General features: G+C 38.2%; 1 protein-coding gene across 4 annotated transcripts in view; it reads left to right on the top strand.

Moving 5' to 3' along the window:
- ITGA8 (integrin subunit alpha 8) overlaps positions 1-18,205 on the top strand; it is a 238,191-nt gene that overhangs the window by 58,329 nt on the left and 161,657 nt on the right. For all 4 annotated transcript variants that reach the window (XM_069086246.1, XM_069086244.1, XM_069086245.1 and 1 more), the window contains exons 9-11: positions 7,201-7,244; positions 8,257-8,313; positions 9,039-9,091. In XM_069086246.1, coding sequence (XP_068942347.1) covers positions 7,201-7,244; positions 8,257-8,313; positions 9,039-9,091 — 154 coding nt within the window. The remainder of the gene's footprint in view (positions 1-7,200; positions 7,245-8,256; positions 8,314-9,038; positions 9,092-18,205) is intronic.

Genomic DNA, 18,205 nt, shown 5'->3' with positions numbered 1-18,205 from the left:
TGGCGGACGCAGGCCTGGAAGGGGCCTGATCAACTCAGAGGGCAAGTCTTCCCACCAACCACAAGGTCCACTACCAGGCCTATCACCAAAGGGCTGGGACTGGAAAGAGCAAGGTAAGAAGCAAATACCAGGGGCCCCTATACTGGACAGCAAAAACTCCTGGGGCTACCACTTCATAGCCCAGAAATCTTTTTTTTTTTTTTTTTAAAGCCCCTTTCAGGACCTCCAAAGACAAGGATGACAGAGTGAACCCCGCTTGCTCCAAACCCCCCCTCTGACCCTGAAAATATAGTAACTCTTGCCCCAGGGCAAAACCCTCTACAGTAAAGGCTTGGGATCCTAGAGGAAGGGCGTGGCTAGGACACTGCCTCAAAATGGGTAGAAAGCAGACTACAAAGACAAAGACTCTAGAGTCCTACTATCCTCAGAGGGAGGAACCAACCTCAGAGGGAGACACTGTGGACTCCACACCCACAGCTGAGACTTCAACAGGGAATGGATCCCAAGCACAGAAGGCTCTCCTAGATGAGATCAAAAGGAACTTTGAAAGCAAAATGAGAGAGATAGAAGACAAAATGAATAATTCTCTCAAAATGAAAATAGCAGAATTCGAAAAACATTATAATGAGGAAAACATCTCTCTAAAAAAAAAGTGTATGATATGGAAAAGGAGCTTCAAAAATTAACCAAGGAAAATGATTTGCTAAAAACCAGAATTAAACAAATGGAAACAAATAACTCTATGAGGAACCAAGAATTAGCCAAGCAAAACAACAAAAATGAAAAATTAGAAAAAGAGGTAAAATACCTCAAAGAAAAAATAACTGACCTGGAAAACAGATCCAGGAGAGATAATCTGAGAATCATAGGCCTACCAGAAAATTATGATGAAAAAATGAGCCTGGACAACATTCTCCAAGAGCTCGATAAGGAAAACTGCCCTGAGATACTAGAACCTGAGGGGAAAATAGAAATCGACAGAATCCACCGGACACCTGCTGTAAGAGATCCAAAACTGAAAAATCCTCGAAATGTTGTGGCCAAACTCCAGAACTACCAGATAAAAGAGAAAATACTTCAAGCGGCCAGAAAGAAACAATTCAAATATCGAGGGTCCACAGTGAGGATTGCACAGGATTTGTCAGCCTCCACACTGAAAGATCGGAGGCAGTGGAATACAATTTTCAGGAAGGCAAAACAGCTCGGATAACATCCAAGGATCACATACCCAGCGAGACTGAGCATATTCTTCCAGGCAAAGAGATGGTCATTCAATGATATAACAGAGTTCCAGACCTTCTTGATAAAAAAGCCAGAACTCAATGGAAAATTCAACCTCCAATTACGAGAAGCAACAGTGACTTAGAAAGGTAAACAAGGAGAACACACATCATTTTAGAGGGAAAGAGGGGAGGGAGAGGAGCTTCGCATGAGATCTGTTCCTGTCATTCTTGATGCGAAGAAAAAAGAGCATACCTCATTAAGTATAACAATATCCTACAGGCAGTAGGAGGGGGAAAGGGTTACAAAAGGGGGGTGGGAGTGATTTGTAGGGAGGGAAGTAGTAAGGGGAAAAGGGGAGGAAAAGGGAGGGGGGCCGAAAAGGGAACACTGAGGGAGGCGGTGGTCAAAAGGAAAACTATTAAGGGGGGGAAGGGAGAAGGGAGGGAAAATACGAACATTACCAGGGGCAGGAATAGGATGAGGGGAAAGAAACAGATAACAATCATAACTGTAAATGTGAATGGAATGAACTCTCCTATAAAACGGAGACAGATAGCAGAATGGATTAGAAATCATAATCCTACAATATGCTGTTTACAAGAAACACATTTGAAACAGAGGGATATACACAAAGTAAAGGTAAAAGGTTGGAGTAAAATGTATCATGCCTCAGCTAAAGTAAAAAAAGCAGGGGTAGCAATCCTTATCTCAGATAAAGCAAACGCAAAAATTGACCTAATTAAAAGAGATAAGGAAGGAAACTATATCCTGTTAAAAGGCACCATCAAGAATGAAGCAATATCACTACTTAACATATATGCACCAAGTGGTGTAGCATCCAAATTCCTAGAGGTGAAGGTAAAGGAATTAGATGAAGAAATAGATAGCAAAACTATACTAGTGGGAGACCTTAATCTCCCCCTATCTGAACTTGATAAATCCAACATCAAAATAAACAAGAAAGAAGTTAAGGAGGTGAACAGGATTTTAGAGAGGATAGGTATGATAGATCTCTGGAGAAAACTGAATGGGGATAAAAAGGAATATACTTTCTTCTCAGCAGTTCATGGCACATATTCAAAAATTGACCATGTTCTAGGGCATAAAAACCTCACAATTCTATGCAGTAAGGCAGAAATATTAAACGCATCATTCTCAGATCATGATGCAATAAAAATTATATGCAATAAAGGGCCAGGGAAAGACAGACTAAAAACTAACTGGAAATGAAACAATTTGATCCTAAAGAATGAGTGGGTCAAACAAGAAATTATAGAAACAATCAGTAATTTCATTCAAGAGAATGATAATAATGAGACAACATACCAAAATCTGTGGGATGCATTAAAGGCAGTTCTTAGGGGAAGTTTTATATCCCTGAGTGCATACGTGATTAAATTAGAGAAAAGGGAGCTCAACGAATTGGGCATGCAATTAAAAAACCTAGAAAAAGAACAAATTCAAAATCCCCAATTAAATACTAAACTAGAAATATTGAAGACTAAAGGAGAGATTAATAAAATCGAAATTAAGAAAACTATTGAACTAATAAATAAAACCAAGAGCTGGTTTTATGAAAAAACCAACAAAATTGATAGACCCTTAGTCAATATGATAAAAAAGAAAGAAGAAAACCAAATTATGAGTATCAAAAATGAAAAGGGTGAATCTACCTCCAATGAAGAGGAAATCAAAACAATAATTAGGAATTATTTTTCCCAATTGTATGCATATAAATTTGACAATCTTAGGGAAATGGATGAATATTTAGAAACATACAAGTTGCCCAGATTAACTGAAGAGGAAGTAAATTACTTAAATAATCCCATCTCAGAAAAAGAAATTGAACAAGCCATCAGTCACCTCCCTAGGAAAAAATCTCCAGGGCCAGATGGATTCACTAGTGAATTCTATCAAACATTTAAAGAACAATTGATTCCAATACTCTACAAATTATTTGGGAAATTAGTGAAGAAGGAGTCCTACCAAATTCTTTTTATGACACAAATATGGTACTGATACCTAAATGAGGAAGAGATAAAACAGAGAAAGAAAATTATAGACCAATCTCCCTCATGAGTATAGATGCAAAAATTCTAAATAAAACACTAGCCAAAAGACTACAGCAACTTATCTCAAGAATAATACCCTTTGATCAGGTAGGATTTATTCCAGGAATGCAAGGATGGTTTAATATTAGGAAAACCATCAGTATAATTGATCATATCAACAATAAAACTAGCAGAGACCACATGATCATCTCAATAGATGCAGAAAAGGCTTTTGACAAAATACAACATCCATTCCTATTAAAAACATTAGAAAGTATAGGAATAAATGGAGCCTTCCTTAAAATAATAGGTAGCATCTATTTAAAGCCATCAGCAAGTATTATATGCAATGGGGAGAAGCTGGAAGCATTTCCCATAAGATCAGGGGTGAAACAAGGGTGTCCACTATCACCCCTCTTTTTCAATCTGGTACTAGAAATGTTAGCAGTAGCAATTAGAGAAGAAAAAGAAATCAAAGGAATCAAGTTAGGCAAAGAAGAGACCAAGCTATCACTCTTCGCAGATGATATGATGATATACTTAGAGAATCCTAGAGAATCAAGTAAAAAACTGCTTGAGACAATAAATAAATTTGGCAAAGTTGCAGGGTATAAAATAAACCCACATAAATCCTCGGCATTCCTATATATTTCCAATGAAACTCAACAGCAAGAAGTAGAAAGAGAAAACCCATTTAAAGTTACTGTAGACATTATAAAATATTTGGGAATCTACCTGCCAAAACAAACCCAGGACCTGTATGATCATAACTACAAAACACTTTTCACACAAATAAAGTCAGATCTAACTAATTGGAAAAATATCAATTGCTCATGGCTGGGTCGAGCTAATATAATAAAAATGACAATTTTACCTAAATTAAATTATATATTTAGTGCCATACCAATTAATTTACCAAAAATCTACTTTATAGAGTTAGAAAAAATAGTAACAAAATTCATCTGGAAGAATAAACGATCCAGAATATCAAGGGAATTAATGAAAAAAAGTGCTAGGGAAGGTGGACTAGCTTTACCAGATTTCAATCTGTACTATAAAGCAGCAGTCATCAAAACTACTTGGTACTGGCTTAGGAATAGAGGAGTGGATCAATGGAATAGATTAGGTACACGAGATTCAGAAGTCAACGACTACAGTAATGTATTGTTTGATAAACACCCAGACCCTGGTTTTTGGGATAAGAATTCACTGTTTGACAAAAACTGCTGGGAAAACTGGAATATAGTATGGCAGAAACTGGACATAGACCATTATCTAACACCATATACCAAAATCAAGTCTAAATGGGTTCATGATCTAGGTATAAAGGTTGATACTGTAAGCAGTTTGCTAAAACAAGGAATAGTTTACCTATCAGACTTGTGGAGAGGGAATGACTTTATGACGAAACAGGAAGTAGAGAACATTATAAAATGTAAAATGGATAATTTTGACTACATGAAATTGAAAAGTTTCTGTACAAATAAAGCCAATGTAACCAAGATTAGGAGGGAGGTGGGAAATTGGGAAAGAATCTTTACAACCTATGTCTCTGACAAAGGACTCATCTCTAAAATATACAGAGAACTGAGTCAAATTTATAAGAATACGAGTCATTCCCCAATTGATAAATGGTCAAAGGATATGAACAGGCAGTTTTCAGAGAAAGAAATTAAAGCTATGTATAAGCACATGAAGAAATGCTCTAATTCACTATTGATTAGAGAAATGCAAATCAAAACAACTCTGAGGTACCACATCTCACCAGTTAGATTGGCTAAGATGACAAAACAGGAAAATGACAAATGCTGGAGAGGATGTGGGCAAACAGGAACACTAATGCATTGTTGGTGGAGTTGTGAACTGATCCAGCCTTTCTGGAAAGCAATCTGGAACTATGCCCAAAGGGCTATAAATACTTTCATACCCTTTGATCCAGCAATACCACTCCTAGGGTTATATCCCAAAGAGATCATAGAAATGGGAGAAAGACCCATATGTACAAAAATGTTTATAGCAGCTCTTTTTGTTGTGGCAAAGAATTGGAAATTAAGGTGGTGTCCATCAATTGGGGAATGGCTGAACAAGTTGTGGTATATGCATGTTATGGAATATTATTGCGCTATAAGAAATGGGGAGCAAGCGGTCTTCATAATATTTACCTGGAGAGGCTTAAAAGAACTGATGCTGAGTGAGAAGAGTAGAACCAGGAGGAATTTGTACACAATTAAAGACACAACGTATGTGTGATGACCAACTTTGATAGACTGGACTCTTCTCAACAATGCAGGGATATAAGTCAATCCCAAAAGACACATGATGGGGAGAAAAACGTGCATCCAGAGAAAGAACTAGAAAGAACTAAATTTATATCCAGGTGGAAGCAAAATACCTGATCTTTTTTGTTCTCTTATTTGATTTTATGTCCTCTTTACCATTTTTCATTCCAGCTGGTACAATCCATCCTTATAACCTGACCATTGTATAATGTGAACGTATTTACAGATCCTATACTTGATTATAAGATGCCATGGGGGGGAAGGGGAAGGAGGGGGACAAAATGTGAAATTCAAGGAATTGTGGAATTGAATCCTGTAAACTAAAAGGAAACAAACAAATTAATAAATTAAAAATTGAATTAAAAAAAAAGAAAATTGCAATACCTACCCCAAAATGGATGATTTTGTTCCTAATTCTAATCCTCCTAGCCCAAGCCTGTCAAGATAAATTTCATATTGCTCAAATTCTTCTATATAAGGTTAGGGTTATAATTTTGATTTGAGAGGGGAGGGTAGGCAAAGAAACAAGGGAGAGGCTATTGTCCTTAAAAATAAATTTAACAAGTTTTTGGATGAATAAAAGAAGAAGACCCTTATCCACATGTCAAGCTTAAGTTATTAGTGCCATGCTTCATTACGCTCATCCCCTGATTTCACCTATCTCCCTGATTTCCATTACTGCACTGGGTTCTTTCTGAGCTGCACTGTGGTTGGCCCCTCAACATGCTGCAGCCAGTTCAGAGGAAAAAGTGAATTTTCAATGGGAGTCCTCCAGCCTGCACAGCTGAATCTTATAAACTGTCTGTCCTTGTGGAAGCTACGGTAGGAGGATGCCAGAGTCACCCTTCCTTTCACATTTGTCCAAGTAGCCTCCAGTCACTGGAAGTTAAGGGCAGTTAATGAGACAGCTGATCCTCCTTTGAAGTCGAGAAGGGGAAGGAGTTAGCCTTTCTTCTCCAGAGCCCATGCAGGGAGGGCCATGGCAACTGGTGTCAGGTTCAAAAGAGGTAGCCCAAAGAATACACCTGAAGCAACTGGTCTGAAAGAAGTTTATTTAGAGACACAGCTCTGGGAGACACTCTAGAGGAAAGGGCCCCAGTAGAGGAGAGAGCAGACTTTTAATACTCTAAGAAAACAGTTGGTTATTTTGAAAGCTGCCTCTCACTGTGCTGGGAAGCAGCATAAAACTGTTCGCTGTACTTAAAGTTAGTGTTGTAAGGGCGGGCAAAGCAGCTTATTTCTCCTGTTTGGAACAACACATTTCTCCATATTTGGCCTTTCAGAGCACACTGGGTTGGGCGGTAAAGTGATCAGAGAGACTTGACTTATCTAGACCGCCATGGCACCTAGTTTGAAAATGGACTCACTCACAACAGCAGCAGGAATGGCCGGGAGCTCTCTCTCTCTGCTTGCACCCTGGGGTGTCAGGCTGTGCATGTGGCACTCTCCCTTCTAATTTTTTGTCACCTTGAAGAAGCACAAATAAGACAAGCGTTAAGGTACAAAAACGTTCATATAAACCAGGCTTTGGTTGAGCTTCAAGGTGGTACTTAGTTTGTCCACAAACTCTCTTCTGCCTTGACCATCACATGCCTGGTAAGATGATTAAGTATGTCCTCTTTCTAACCACCCATTTTCCCTTCCAGAAATCCTGGCTGGCATTCCACGAGGTGCACAGAATTTTGGATATGTAAGTACCATGACTGCATCTCTAGGTTCATCAAAGAGAGAGCTTTATCTAGCTCTGTCTCATTCTCTAGCTCTGTCTCTCTTTGTGTGGATATACACATATGTCTTATATTTTATACATATACATACACACATGTTTATCTACATATGTGTATAAAATCTTTTTTTGGTCTGGACATGTGATTGCTTTAGTGTAGGAAGTTTTCATGAAGAAATTTCCTCTACCGGTATAGAGGAATGAAAATTATAACAACAATAAGAAGGATATTTATTATCACTTTAAGGTTTACAAAAGGATTCACATAGGTCATCTCATTTCATCCCCAAAACGACAATGGGAAGTAGGTTCTGTTATTATCTCCATTTTACAGATACCATACTCAGGGCAAACAGAGGATAAGTGACTTGCCCAGGGTCACACAGTGACAGATGTCTGAGGTTGCATTTGAACTCAAATCCTCCTGATCCCAAGTTCAGCACTCTATCCAATGGGCAACCTCACTGCCCAGGACAGGAACCATTTCTAATTTTCACTTTATATTTTACTCATTACATAAGTATAGTGCTCTGCACACAGCAGATGGTTAATAAATGTTTGTTGAATAAGTGAGGAAGGAATTGGAAATCAGAGGAACTGTTTACTGGGTTCCTTCAATCCAAAGACATTGGAGATACAATGAAATCGTTTCTTATCTTTTAGGAACTAACCTCCCACTAGAAGGGAGTTCAAGGTAATTTGAGGAAGGGGAAGACCCCTTTTGTCCCATTGCAGGGAAGTGAGCAAAACTTCTGGGTGGAAAGAATCCTCCCGTTGGGATAAAAAGGCTTCATTGACTTTTAGAACTTGTGGTCTCTGCAGCCACTTTGCCAATTTGAAACCTCAGTGTACATCATCAGATTTCCATCACCAGTTACATACAGAAATGAGAGAATGGTGGAAGAAAGAGATGACCTTGAAAGCAGCCTATCCTGTTGCTTCTGGGTGATGCAACATCTCATTTCTATGATTTTAGGTTTCAATCATTAATTCAACGGATATGACCTTTATTCAGAATTTCACTGGAGAACAGGTAATTTTCATTTTCAACATTTTAACACTTATTGTGTGTGAGCAGTATATGTCAGTCTTACTATTTGATCTTTTCTATCAACCTTTCATTAGAAGAGAAAATCAATACCCAATGAGGATTGGTACAAAAAATGTCCAAGTTTCACATAGTCTTCTAGCCTTTGGGTTTTTATTTTAGTAGATGTAACAATCGACTACAAAAATTAATTATGCCTTGATTATCCTGCTAATAAAAAGGGCCTAAGGCTTGAAAATCTAAAATGATGACTAGTCCAAAAATATTTTCTTTCTGACTTTGAAATTCTTTTTACGGTAGCATTTGAAGACAGATGCATCTGAGGTCACCTTCTCTTTGTTCTCCTTTTCATGCTGGATATTGACCACTTGACCTTTAACACAAAGGGTCAGCAGCCTAATTGAATTTCCTGATTGCTGTCTTTCCCTCCCTCATCTCTTCCCTCAGTTGAGGGAGAGAATTAAGTATTTTAGTTAGAAATGGCCTTTGTGCTACAAGCTACATCCATAAGTAAGGACAAACCAAAGTAGAATAATGATAATAAAGAGTTTAATAAAATGAGGTGATGAGAGGAAATAATCATTCAGAAACATGATTTTTGTGGTTAACATGCATTGGAGATATATTTTTATTGCAGTGAATAAGGGGCAATTATATAAAGATAGTTTGGGGATACAAGGTATGTAATAGCGTCTGGTTTTCATTGGCAGATGGCATCTTATTTTGGATATGCTATTTCAGTATCAGATGTCAACAATGATGGGTAAGTGACTACATGCAATATTATTTTTTCTTTCCTAATTTATAATGCTTATGCAAAAATACTCAATTTTTCCTATGTATAATTTAGTTATGATTCCTCAACAAGAAGGAAGAGTCTATCTTCATAACCTCATAGAATTTGAACTGGAAATGATTCACTCAGTCAACCAGCATTTATTAAGCCCCTAATATGTGCTAAGCACTGGAATGAATTTTTTTTCCTTTTTTCGGAGGGCAATTGGGGTTAAGTGACTTGCCCGAGGTCACACAGCTAGTTTTTATGTTAAATGTCTGAGGCTGGATTTGAACTCAGGTCCTTCTGACTCCAGGGCCAGCGCTCTATTCACTGTGCCACCTAGCTGCCCCTGGAATGAATTTTAGAAATCTTTTTCCCCCTAAGTCCCTTGTTTTACAGATGTAATCATCAGAGGTATGACAAGCATTGGTCAAATTGGGCTTAGCCCCAGGAATCAACAACCAAAGGGATACATTCGCTTCCTACTAGGCAGCTACCATCTGTAGACCTTCCCTCATGGTCCTCTGCCAACCACTCATGGCTCGACTGCAATTTCACAGAGTCCCATTGCTGACGTGCTATTTACTTTCTCCCTAAATTCTCAGAATAATGAAGACCAGACCATCCATCTCAACATGACTGTACATATCATTAGACTGTCCTCAGCATTGTTAATTCGTTCTCTTCCCACTCAATGTTTTATGCCCCAGATGAAAAAAAAAATTACATTCTTGCACTGGAGTTATCTAAGGCCTAGGGATATGAAATGACTTGCTCAAAGTTTTACAGTTTATAAAGCTGAGTCAGAATTTGAACACAGAACATCTGTTGTCCAATCTCCTGTTTATCCAACATTAGGACAGGGTGGTATGCTTGACAAATAGCTGTTCCCTATCTTCTTTAATTCTTCACCCTCAAGTTTCTAAGCTGTCATTCCAAAGGAGGTTATTTTGCTTTGATTTCAACTTTACCTTTATATAAATGGTTATTCCTTCATTAAACCATACATCAAAATTTATCTCATACATTAAGTTTTGGAGGGCTTACTCATCTGGCTCCCCACACTGGCTCCCTCCAGTAATCCCTCTGTGCATGCCTGTACACATCCATCAATAGTCCACAAATTAGTAAATTATGCTTCTAATGGTCTGTTAATTTGGTAATGGACACTCTCTTGTTAGGGGTCAGTAGTTAAACCAAATAATGTGAGCTTGGCAAAGGGCTAAATTGTGGTTTTGGTTACTCTTTCTAAAGAGAGTAGTTGATTTTTAAATGTACCTTTGTGATCTTGAGAGTCCCTAATAGGAGCAGTTAAATTGACAGGCCTTTGGAATGACCATTAGCTGTGCCATCTTTGTACAGCTGGGATTGATTGTGTTCTACATGTTTCTATTTGTATATTTCATGTGTCTTTATTTGTGCCCACTCAGTCAGTGGTCCTCTATAGAATGTTAGGTTTTCCACACTTCTTCATGTCTCCTTGTGTGTCTTTGGGCCCCTGTGCCAGGGCTCTGCATACAGTGAGTGCTCATTACATGCTTATGGTATAATAGTGGCAGTGATGGAGTACGATTTTAAAGTAACTCTCCTTATTTGTGATTTCCAAAAATCTTACTTGATAGGTGGGGGAACATGATCACTTAAGCATTGTAATAACTGTCAAATAGAAGAGAAGAGGGACTTGTCAATTAGTCAACAAGTTTACTAGGTGCTAGGCATTATACTAAGCTTAGACAATCAAAGAAATACAAAACCAGTTCCTGTCCTCAGGGAGTTTACTTTCTAGTGCTTGGTCCAGAGGCCAACCAAGAGCAATGGATTGATTACCTTGCAAAGAAGTCAATTTTAGCCTAGTGGAGGCAAACAGAGCTATGCAAAAATGTAAGGGTCTCAAGAGGTCAGCTAGTCAGTAACCATTTATTATGTGCCCAGCTATGTGAGAAACCTTGGGGATACAAATAAAGGCAAAAGACAGTCCCTGTTCTCATGGAGCTCACAATCTTATAAGAAAGATAACATGAAAACAAACAAGAGGTATACAGGATAAATTGGAGATAATCAGCAGAGAGGAGGCACAAACTTTAGGGGTGTGGAATGGATCAGAAAAGTCTTCCTATAGAAGGTGGGATTTTAACTGGGGCCTGAAGAAAGTCAGGAGACAGAGATGAGGGAGGGATTCCAGGAGTGGGAGCAAAGCCAGTGGAAATTCTTCAAGTATTACCTGTTCTATATCACCCCTCCCTCAGGATTCTCTAGTACCCTTAAATGAGTTGGAGGGCATGTAGCATCTGCCATTGGCTCACTTACTTCCTAATCAACTGTGTTCCCCCAATTTTAGGAGGTTCAAGCATTCCAGTTCCATTTAAACACTTAACAGTAAGATTAGCTTTTACAAAGTTCTATTTTCTTTCAACATTCACAAAATATTACCACCTTAGTCTCTAGGAAGGAGATGGAAATTCAGTTCAGAGCTCAATTCAGTTTCTATAGAACATTAGTCCCACCAAGTTCCAAGTTAAAGGCCCTGCTGTTCTTCAGCCTGGCAAACTGGCTTCTCAGGGCTTCCTTCCTGGCCTGGTAGCAACACTGGGCCTAATATCTAGGCTCTGAGGTCAACATGACTGGAGCTCCCTGGTCTGTGGACTCCACCCCTCAAACACACATACTTAAAACTGAAAAGGACAAATAAAACAAACTAAAACTCCCTCTCTCTTTCTCCCTTCTCTCTTTCTCTCTCCCCATCAAGCGATAAAAGTCCTGTTCACCTAAAGCATGGGCACCGCAAACTATAGGCCTTTTACCCCTTGATGCCACAAGAAAGAGGGAAGGGGGAGAAGAAGAGGAGGGAGAAAGGGAGGGAGGTAAGGTGAGAGAGGAAGAGAGTCTATCACATGAAGACCTCCATCTTGGGTGGTTTGGGAACATTACATTAGGATCAAAGATACTGAATGGGAAGGGACCACTATCTGGTTCGATGGTGTCAAACTCAAATAGAAACAGATCCACAAGCTGCACATTGACTTAGAAAACCCTGAACTAACATTATGTTGTACTGTATTTTTGTTTTCTTTGTTAAGCATTTCCCAATTACATTAGCTTATCATCTGTTTGCTGTGGAGGGCTCTGAGTCTGAGACCTCTGATTCTACTCCAACCCCCTCCTTTTACATATGAGGAGACTGAGGCACAGAGTCATTTAGTGACTCACTGAAGGACACATAGATAGTGTCTAAGCTGGGATTCAAACCTGGGTCTTCTGACTCTACAGTCCAGCGACCTTTCCACAATACCAAGTTTCCTATGACTGGAGGTAAGCCCAGGTGACTACATGCCAAGTATGTTATAGAAAGGATTTTTTCTATTCAGGTATCAGATTGACTATATGGTTTCTGAAGTTTCCTCCAACTCTGGAATTTTGGGAATCTGTGACTCCATATAATCAGATATTTAAATTTTAAGACTGAGGTGATCCTTTTAAAATTCAGTCATTTTTTTTTAATATCAATCTACTTACACTGTGAGCACAAATTGCCATATCTACTTAGACTAAAAATTCCAATGTGGGAAGAACACATTGGCTAAAGGATGGATTTCCCCAGCATGGGGTAGGGAAAGGCATCTGAAAATCAATTAAGAGCAAAAATAGCATAAAGTCCCAGTTTCTTTAATGAAAATGCATTTGCATGATGGCCAACCATGCAACAAATGGTGTTGCAACCAACACAGGGAGCCTTCCTGTGAGGGCTTGCACATAGTGTTTTATAGGGTACAAATTGACTCGATGTGTTCCCTTCCATGGGTCAGCCACTTTTTTTATTCCTTTCAACTCCCCTCCCAATTTCACAATATACACTGCAGGACATTATATCCACAGATTTATTCTAGTCTGTAGCAAAGTTTTGTGATACATACCATTTATTGTATTCAATGCTTAAAGAAGAAGAAGAAGGAAGAAGAAGGAGAAGGAAGAAGAAGAAGGAAGAAGAAAAAGAAGAAGAAGAAGGAAGAAGAAGAAGGAGGAGGAGGAGGAGGAGGAGGAGGAGGAGGAGGAAAGATGGGGGCGGCCAGGTAGCACAGCGAGTAAGAGCACCGGCTCCAGTGTTGAGAAGACCTGGAGATCGAATCACGGGCTCAGACACTTAGCACCCACCCAGAAACACCTGGCCGTGTAACCTTGAGCAAGTTACTTAACCCCAATTGCTTAGGGGCGGCCAGGTGGCTCAGTGAGTAAGAGCACCGGCTCCAGTGTCAGGATGACTTGGATCAAATCCGGGCTCAGATACTTAGCACCACACCCAGAAATAACTGGCCATGTAACCTTGAGCAAGTTACTTAACCCCGATTGCTTTAAAGAAAAAAAAAAGAAGAAGAAGAGAAAGAAGAAGAAAAGAAACCTTGTGAGAAAAACCTTGTTGGTACCCCCTGATCAAAACAACATGGTTCTAAGTAACTAACACAAGCCATTCTGCAGTGATAATCAGGCCATTCTTTCTTGTCCTTAAAACCTGCTCCTCTGGCTCATCCAGTCCATACTCAATTTACCTGCAATGTGTTGGTTATTAGGCAGTTCATTCTGAATGCTTTCAAGTGCCTGGAATGATGTCTCCGATAACTTAATATTGTCCCTTTAAAGATAATCTGGAGGACCTGGAGATGGTGTACTTTGATATTTTCAAATATTAAGGTGCCATGTAAATTCCGTACCAGTATACACATAGTTAAAATGCTCTTTGGACATGGATAAGAATGGCTCATAAAGAAAATACTCCAATTTATCTCCAACTGAGATAGAAAATCAATTATCTTTTTTAAAATAATTATATGATCAGCCTCTGTGCCTGTGTTTTACAAGGTGGATGCTTGGCTTTGCAATAGACTAAAACAGGAAAAACCATGACCTCTTTTGTGTATCCCAGTGTTCGGGTTTTAAAGTTGAATGTTAAAGCTGTCTGTAACAACATAAGGACTGGCCCAAGGCTGTCGTGAATCTTCTTGGAAGGGCTCCCAGTAATTTCAGTACTGGAACAAATGCCTTCCATACATTCTAGAACCTTCAGGGCACAGTTTGAAGTACATGATACATGAAAAACGTCAGCATGAGTGGGAGCTGATCTTGCCTCATGTTTTGACCTCTGCTAAACATCTTGGGCAGGCAGAAGTTTGCTATGATATTAGGTGGCAGAAGACGTGCAGGCTTCCTTTTAAGAGAAGGGTGCTTTCATCATTCTGGGCTCCTGGTGAGATTCCAAGTGGACATTTTCAGGTTGTGTGCTGCAAGGTGCCACAGTAGGATTTGCCTGGGTCAAGTGTTTCAATGAAACTTTTTTTTGGACAAGTTATATTAAATCTCCTCAGATTGCTCCAGCATTTTCCATTTACTCTTCAGCTTAAACGTGGTACCATTTGTTGCTATTACATGCCACAGGTAGAAGTATAGTAATTGTCATGGTGTTAGCACAGGACTGGTACTGAGATCTGGGTATTGTCCCCAAGTGTGTCCCTAACTTGCTATGAGATCTTGGCCCAGCTCCAGTTTCCTCATCTGTTAAACAAGATCTTGACATAGACAATTACTAAGGTTCCTAAGAGCCTGTGATTTTTAAGGGGTTGTCTTCATTGAACATGTAAGTCAGACAGATTAATAACCCTATTCATTTCTTTTGGTGATCTCTCCCCCTACCCTCTCCAAAGCTCATTCAAATATGATCTTTTATTCAATTTCCACAATCATTCTGGTAAAACCAATTTGTAGACAAAGGAATTGAGACTGAGAGATTAGATGAATTGGCCAAAACTGGTAAATGGGACTAGATACCAGACGGCCTGACGCTTGCCTGCTTTTTTCACTACATTAGCCCGGCCCATTTTTAGTCCTTGCAGAGTATATGGCCATGTATTAAGCCCTTGCAGGCCTATAGTTAAAATGGGCACAATCTCAGCTTCCTACAGCCTTACAGTTATAGGCATTTTTAACCTAATATGTAGAGAACAATCACAGATCTGTATTGATTTTATTTGTCTTAAATAACTGGGAAGTATAGGATTAAAATGACTTGCGATCTCTTTAGAGAAATCTGAATTCTTTAAACAAAAATGATTTTATAGGACTGTGTAACAGAATGGAGATATATCATTAAGTCAAAAACATGAAGGAACCAGCTTATTCATTAAAACTCAAAAGCCGATTGTTAAAATTTTGGTGTGATTATTTACACCTGAAAAACCAGCAAAGGCTACACTCAAACCAAGACTCAGTTTATAGTTTTGTTTATTTCTAGACTTAAAGGGACAGATAAAATGTTAATCATGAAGAGTTAGCTCAAAAGCATGTCATGACTCTTTGGAGTCAGCTCTTAAACATTTCCTGAACGTCTCTGCTTTTAGGCCATAGTCACCTATCTACCTTTGTAAACTATTTCTACTCAATTTGGTACTAGATGCATGTTCCAATCAAAACTGTATGTGTGGTATGAATACTTCTACCTGCCCATACCTCTGGCCCCAACAAGAAAAATTTAGACTACATCATAATCGCCAATTCATCAGTGGAACTTTAAAGACTTTTTCTACAGTTATCAAAAAAAACTAATTTAAAAAAATGTAATTAAGCTGGCCATTTGGCATCATGGAATGGAAATTCTTTGAGGGCCATATAGATGAGTTCCAATAGAATAATAGTCCTCAAGTGCAGGGACTGTTTCTTTTTTTACTGTTATATTCCCAGGGCCTAACAAGGCCTTCACATATATACATAGCAGACACATAACAGTAAGTGTTCCTTGAATTTAATTGAGTTGGATTGTATGGAGTCCTATCAATTTATCAATAAGTATGTTTTAAGAGTCTACTCTGTTCTAGGCACTGTTCTAGATGTTGTGGATACAAAAACAAACAAACAAAAATGTACCCAAAAAATCCATTTTGTTTGATTGGGTATACCTTAATTCTAAATGGCTAAATAACTTTGCAAGAGTATCCTTAGTCTTAGTCTCTGCAGGCAACATAGAATATCAACTTGAACACAGGCAATTTTTTTAAAAGTAGTTTCCTAAAAACTCTACTTAGTTCACAAAAGGCCATCCTGTTTAGTATCTATCCACGATAAAATGGCTTCCAATCAGCACTGGCTATCTGGAGTACTTGACTAACTAGAATTAATTCTTATTTTCAGGGACAGTTAATGTGTTGATCACCAAGATCCAGCATGGCTTCATCAAAACGGGACATGCCAAGATTCTCTTGGTAGTTTTGTTTTGGTTTTTCAGTTATTAGACTATTCAATGATATTAGTGCTGTAAATATGTTTACTTCCATTTTACTGAAGCATTTGATAAAGTTGTACATGCTTTCCTCATAAGACATTATGCAGAGAAATATGGTCTAAATTATAATACATTTCAGCGAATTCAGAATTGTTGAATAGTTGGACCCCAATGAGTATTCATCAATGAGTCGATGTCGTTTTTGAAAGTGGTCTTCAGCAGAATGCCTCAAGAATCTTTGTTGGCTATGTCCTACAAAGGATTTTAATTAGTGTGTTTGTACATAGCAGACACTTTGCAAATGTTCCTTGAATTGAGTTTTGTTGGTCTAGATTACTTCAATCAATTTATCAACAAGTGTTTACTAAGAGCCTACTTTGTTAAGCTAATCTGTGTCTTAAAGTCATAGATTACATGTTTATCAGATTTTCAGATGACACACAACTGAGAGAGATCATTAAAATGTTGGGTGACAGAATCACTATCTATGGAGACCCTGATAGGCTAGAACATAGTGTCAAATTTAATTAGATGAAAGGCCATAGAGAGAAATGTGAAATCCTACACTTGAGATCAAAAAGCCATCATAGATATAAGATGGAGGATGCATAGAACACCAAGTGTTTAAAAAAATCATGTGGAAGTTGCATTAGACTTATTTTACCTATTCCCAGAGGTCTGATACAGGAGCAATGAGCTGATGATATGGAGTCAAATTTAGGTCTGATGCAGTGAAAAACTTGTCCATTTTTTTTTCTCCTGAAGGATTATATTCAGCTATTCTGGGCAGATGATTCATGGTTATAATCCTAGTTCCTTTACCTTCTGGAATATCATATTCCAAGCCCTCTTCTCCTTTAATGTGAAAGCTGATAAATCTTGTGTGATCTTGACTGTAGCTCCATGATATTTGAATTGTTTCTTTCTGGCTGCTTGTAATATTTTCTCTTTGTCTTGGGAGCTCTGGAATTTGTTGATAATATTCCTGGGGATTTTCATTTTAGGATCTCTTTCTGTGTGATTGGTGGATTCTTTCCCTTTCCATTTTACCTTCTTGTTCTAGAATATCAAGACAATTTTTCCTTCATAATTTTCTTGAAATATGATGTCTAGTTTCTCTCTTTGATTATGACTTTTGGATAGTGAAATAATTCTTAAATTATTGCTCCTTGATCTATTTTCTAGGTCAGTTGTTTGTCAAAAATAATATTTCACATTTTCTTCCATTTTAAAAATTCTTTTGACTTTATTTCATTGCTTTTTGATGTCTCATGGAGTCATTAGCCCCCACTTCCCCAATTTTAATTTTTAAGGAATTATTTTCTTCAGTGAAGTTTTGTACTTCTTTTTTTATTTGTCCGAATCTGCTTTTTTTTTTTTAGGTGTTACTTCTTTAGTATTTTTTTGCCCCTCTTTTACCAAGCTTTTAAATCTCTTTTCACATTTTTCTTGTATCACTCTCATTTGTTTTTCCATTTTTTCCTCTACTACTCTTATCTCTTTTATTAAATATTCCAGGAATTTTTTTTTAGTTTAAATCCTATGAGTATTTTTCTTTGTAGCTTTTTTGGTAGTTATTTTTCACATTATTTTCTTCTTCTGAATCTATGTGTTGGTCTTCCCTGCCATAGTGGTAGCTTTTTTTGTCAAATACTCTGCTGTTGTTATTTGCTCATTTTCCAGTCTATCTCTTAACTTTCAACTTTATGTTAAAGTTGGGCTCTGCTCACCCAAGGTTAAGGAGGCACTGTGCCAAGCTTCATCCTTTTTCATGCTGCTATTTTCTTCCTTCTTCCTTCCTTCCTTCCTTCCTTCCTTCCTTCCTTCCTTCCTTCCTT

This window comes from Petaurus breviceps, unplaced genomic scaffold, assembly GCF_028583685.1.
Source record: "Petaurus breviceps papuanus isolate PSGF00001 unplaced genomic scaffold, PetGlider_PUasm1.0 178, whole genome shotgun sequence".
In the NCBI taxonomy this organism is placed as follows: Eukaryota; Metazoa; Chordata; class Mammalia; order Diprotodontia; family Petauridae; genus Petaurus; species Petaurus breviceps.
Note: the sequence above shows the minus strand (reverse complement) of the source record. Positions and strands in the feature narration are given on the sequence as shown.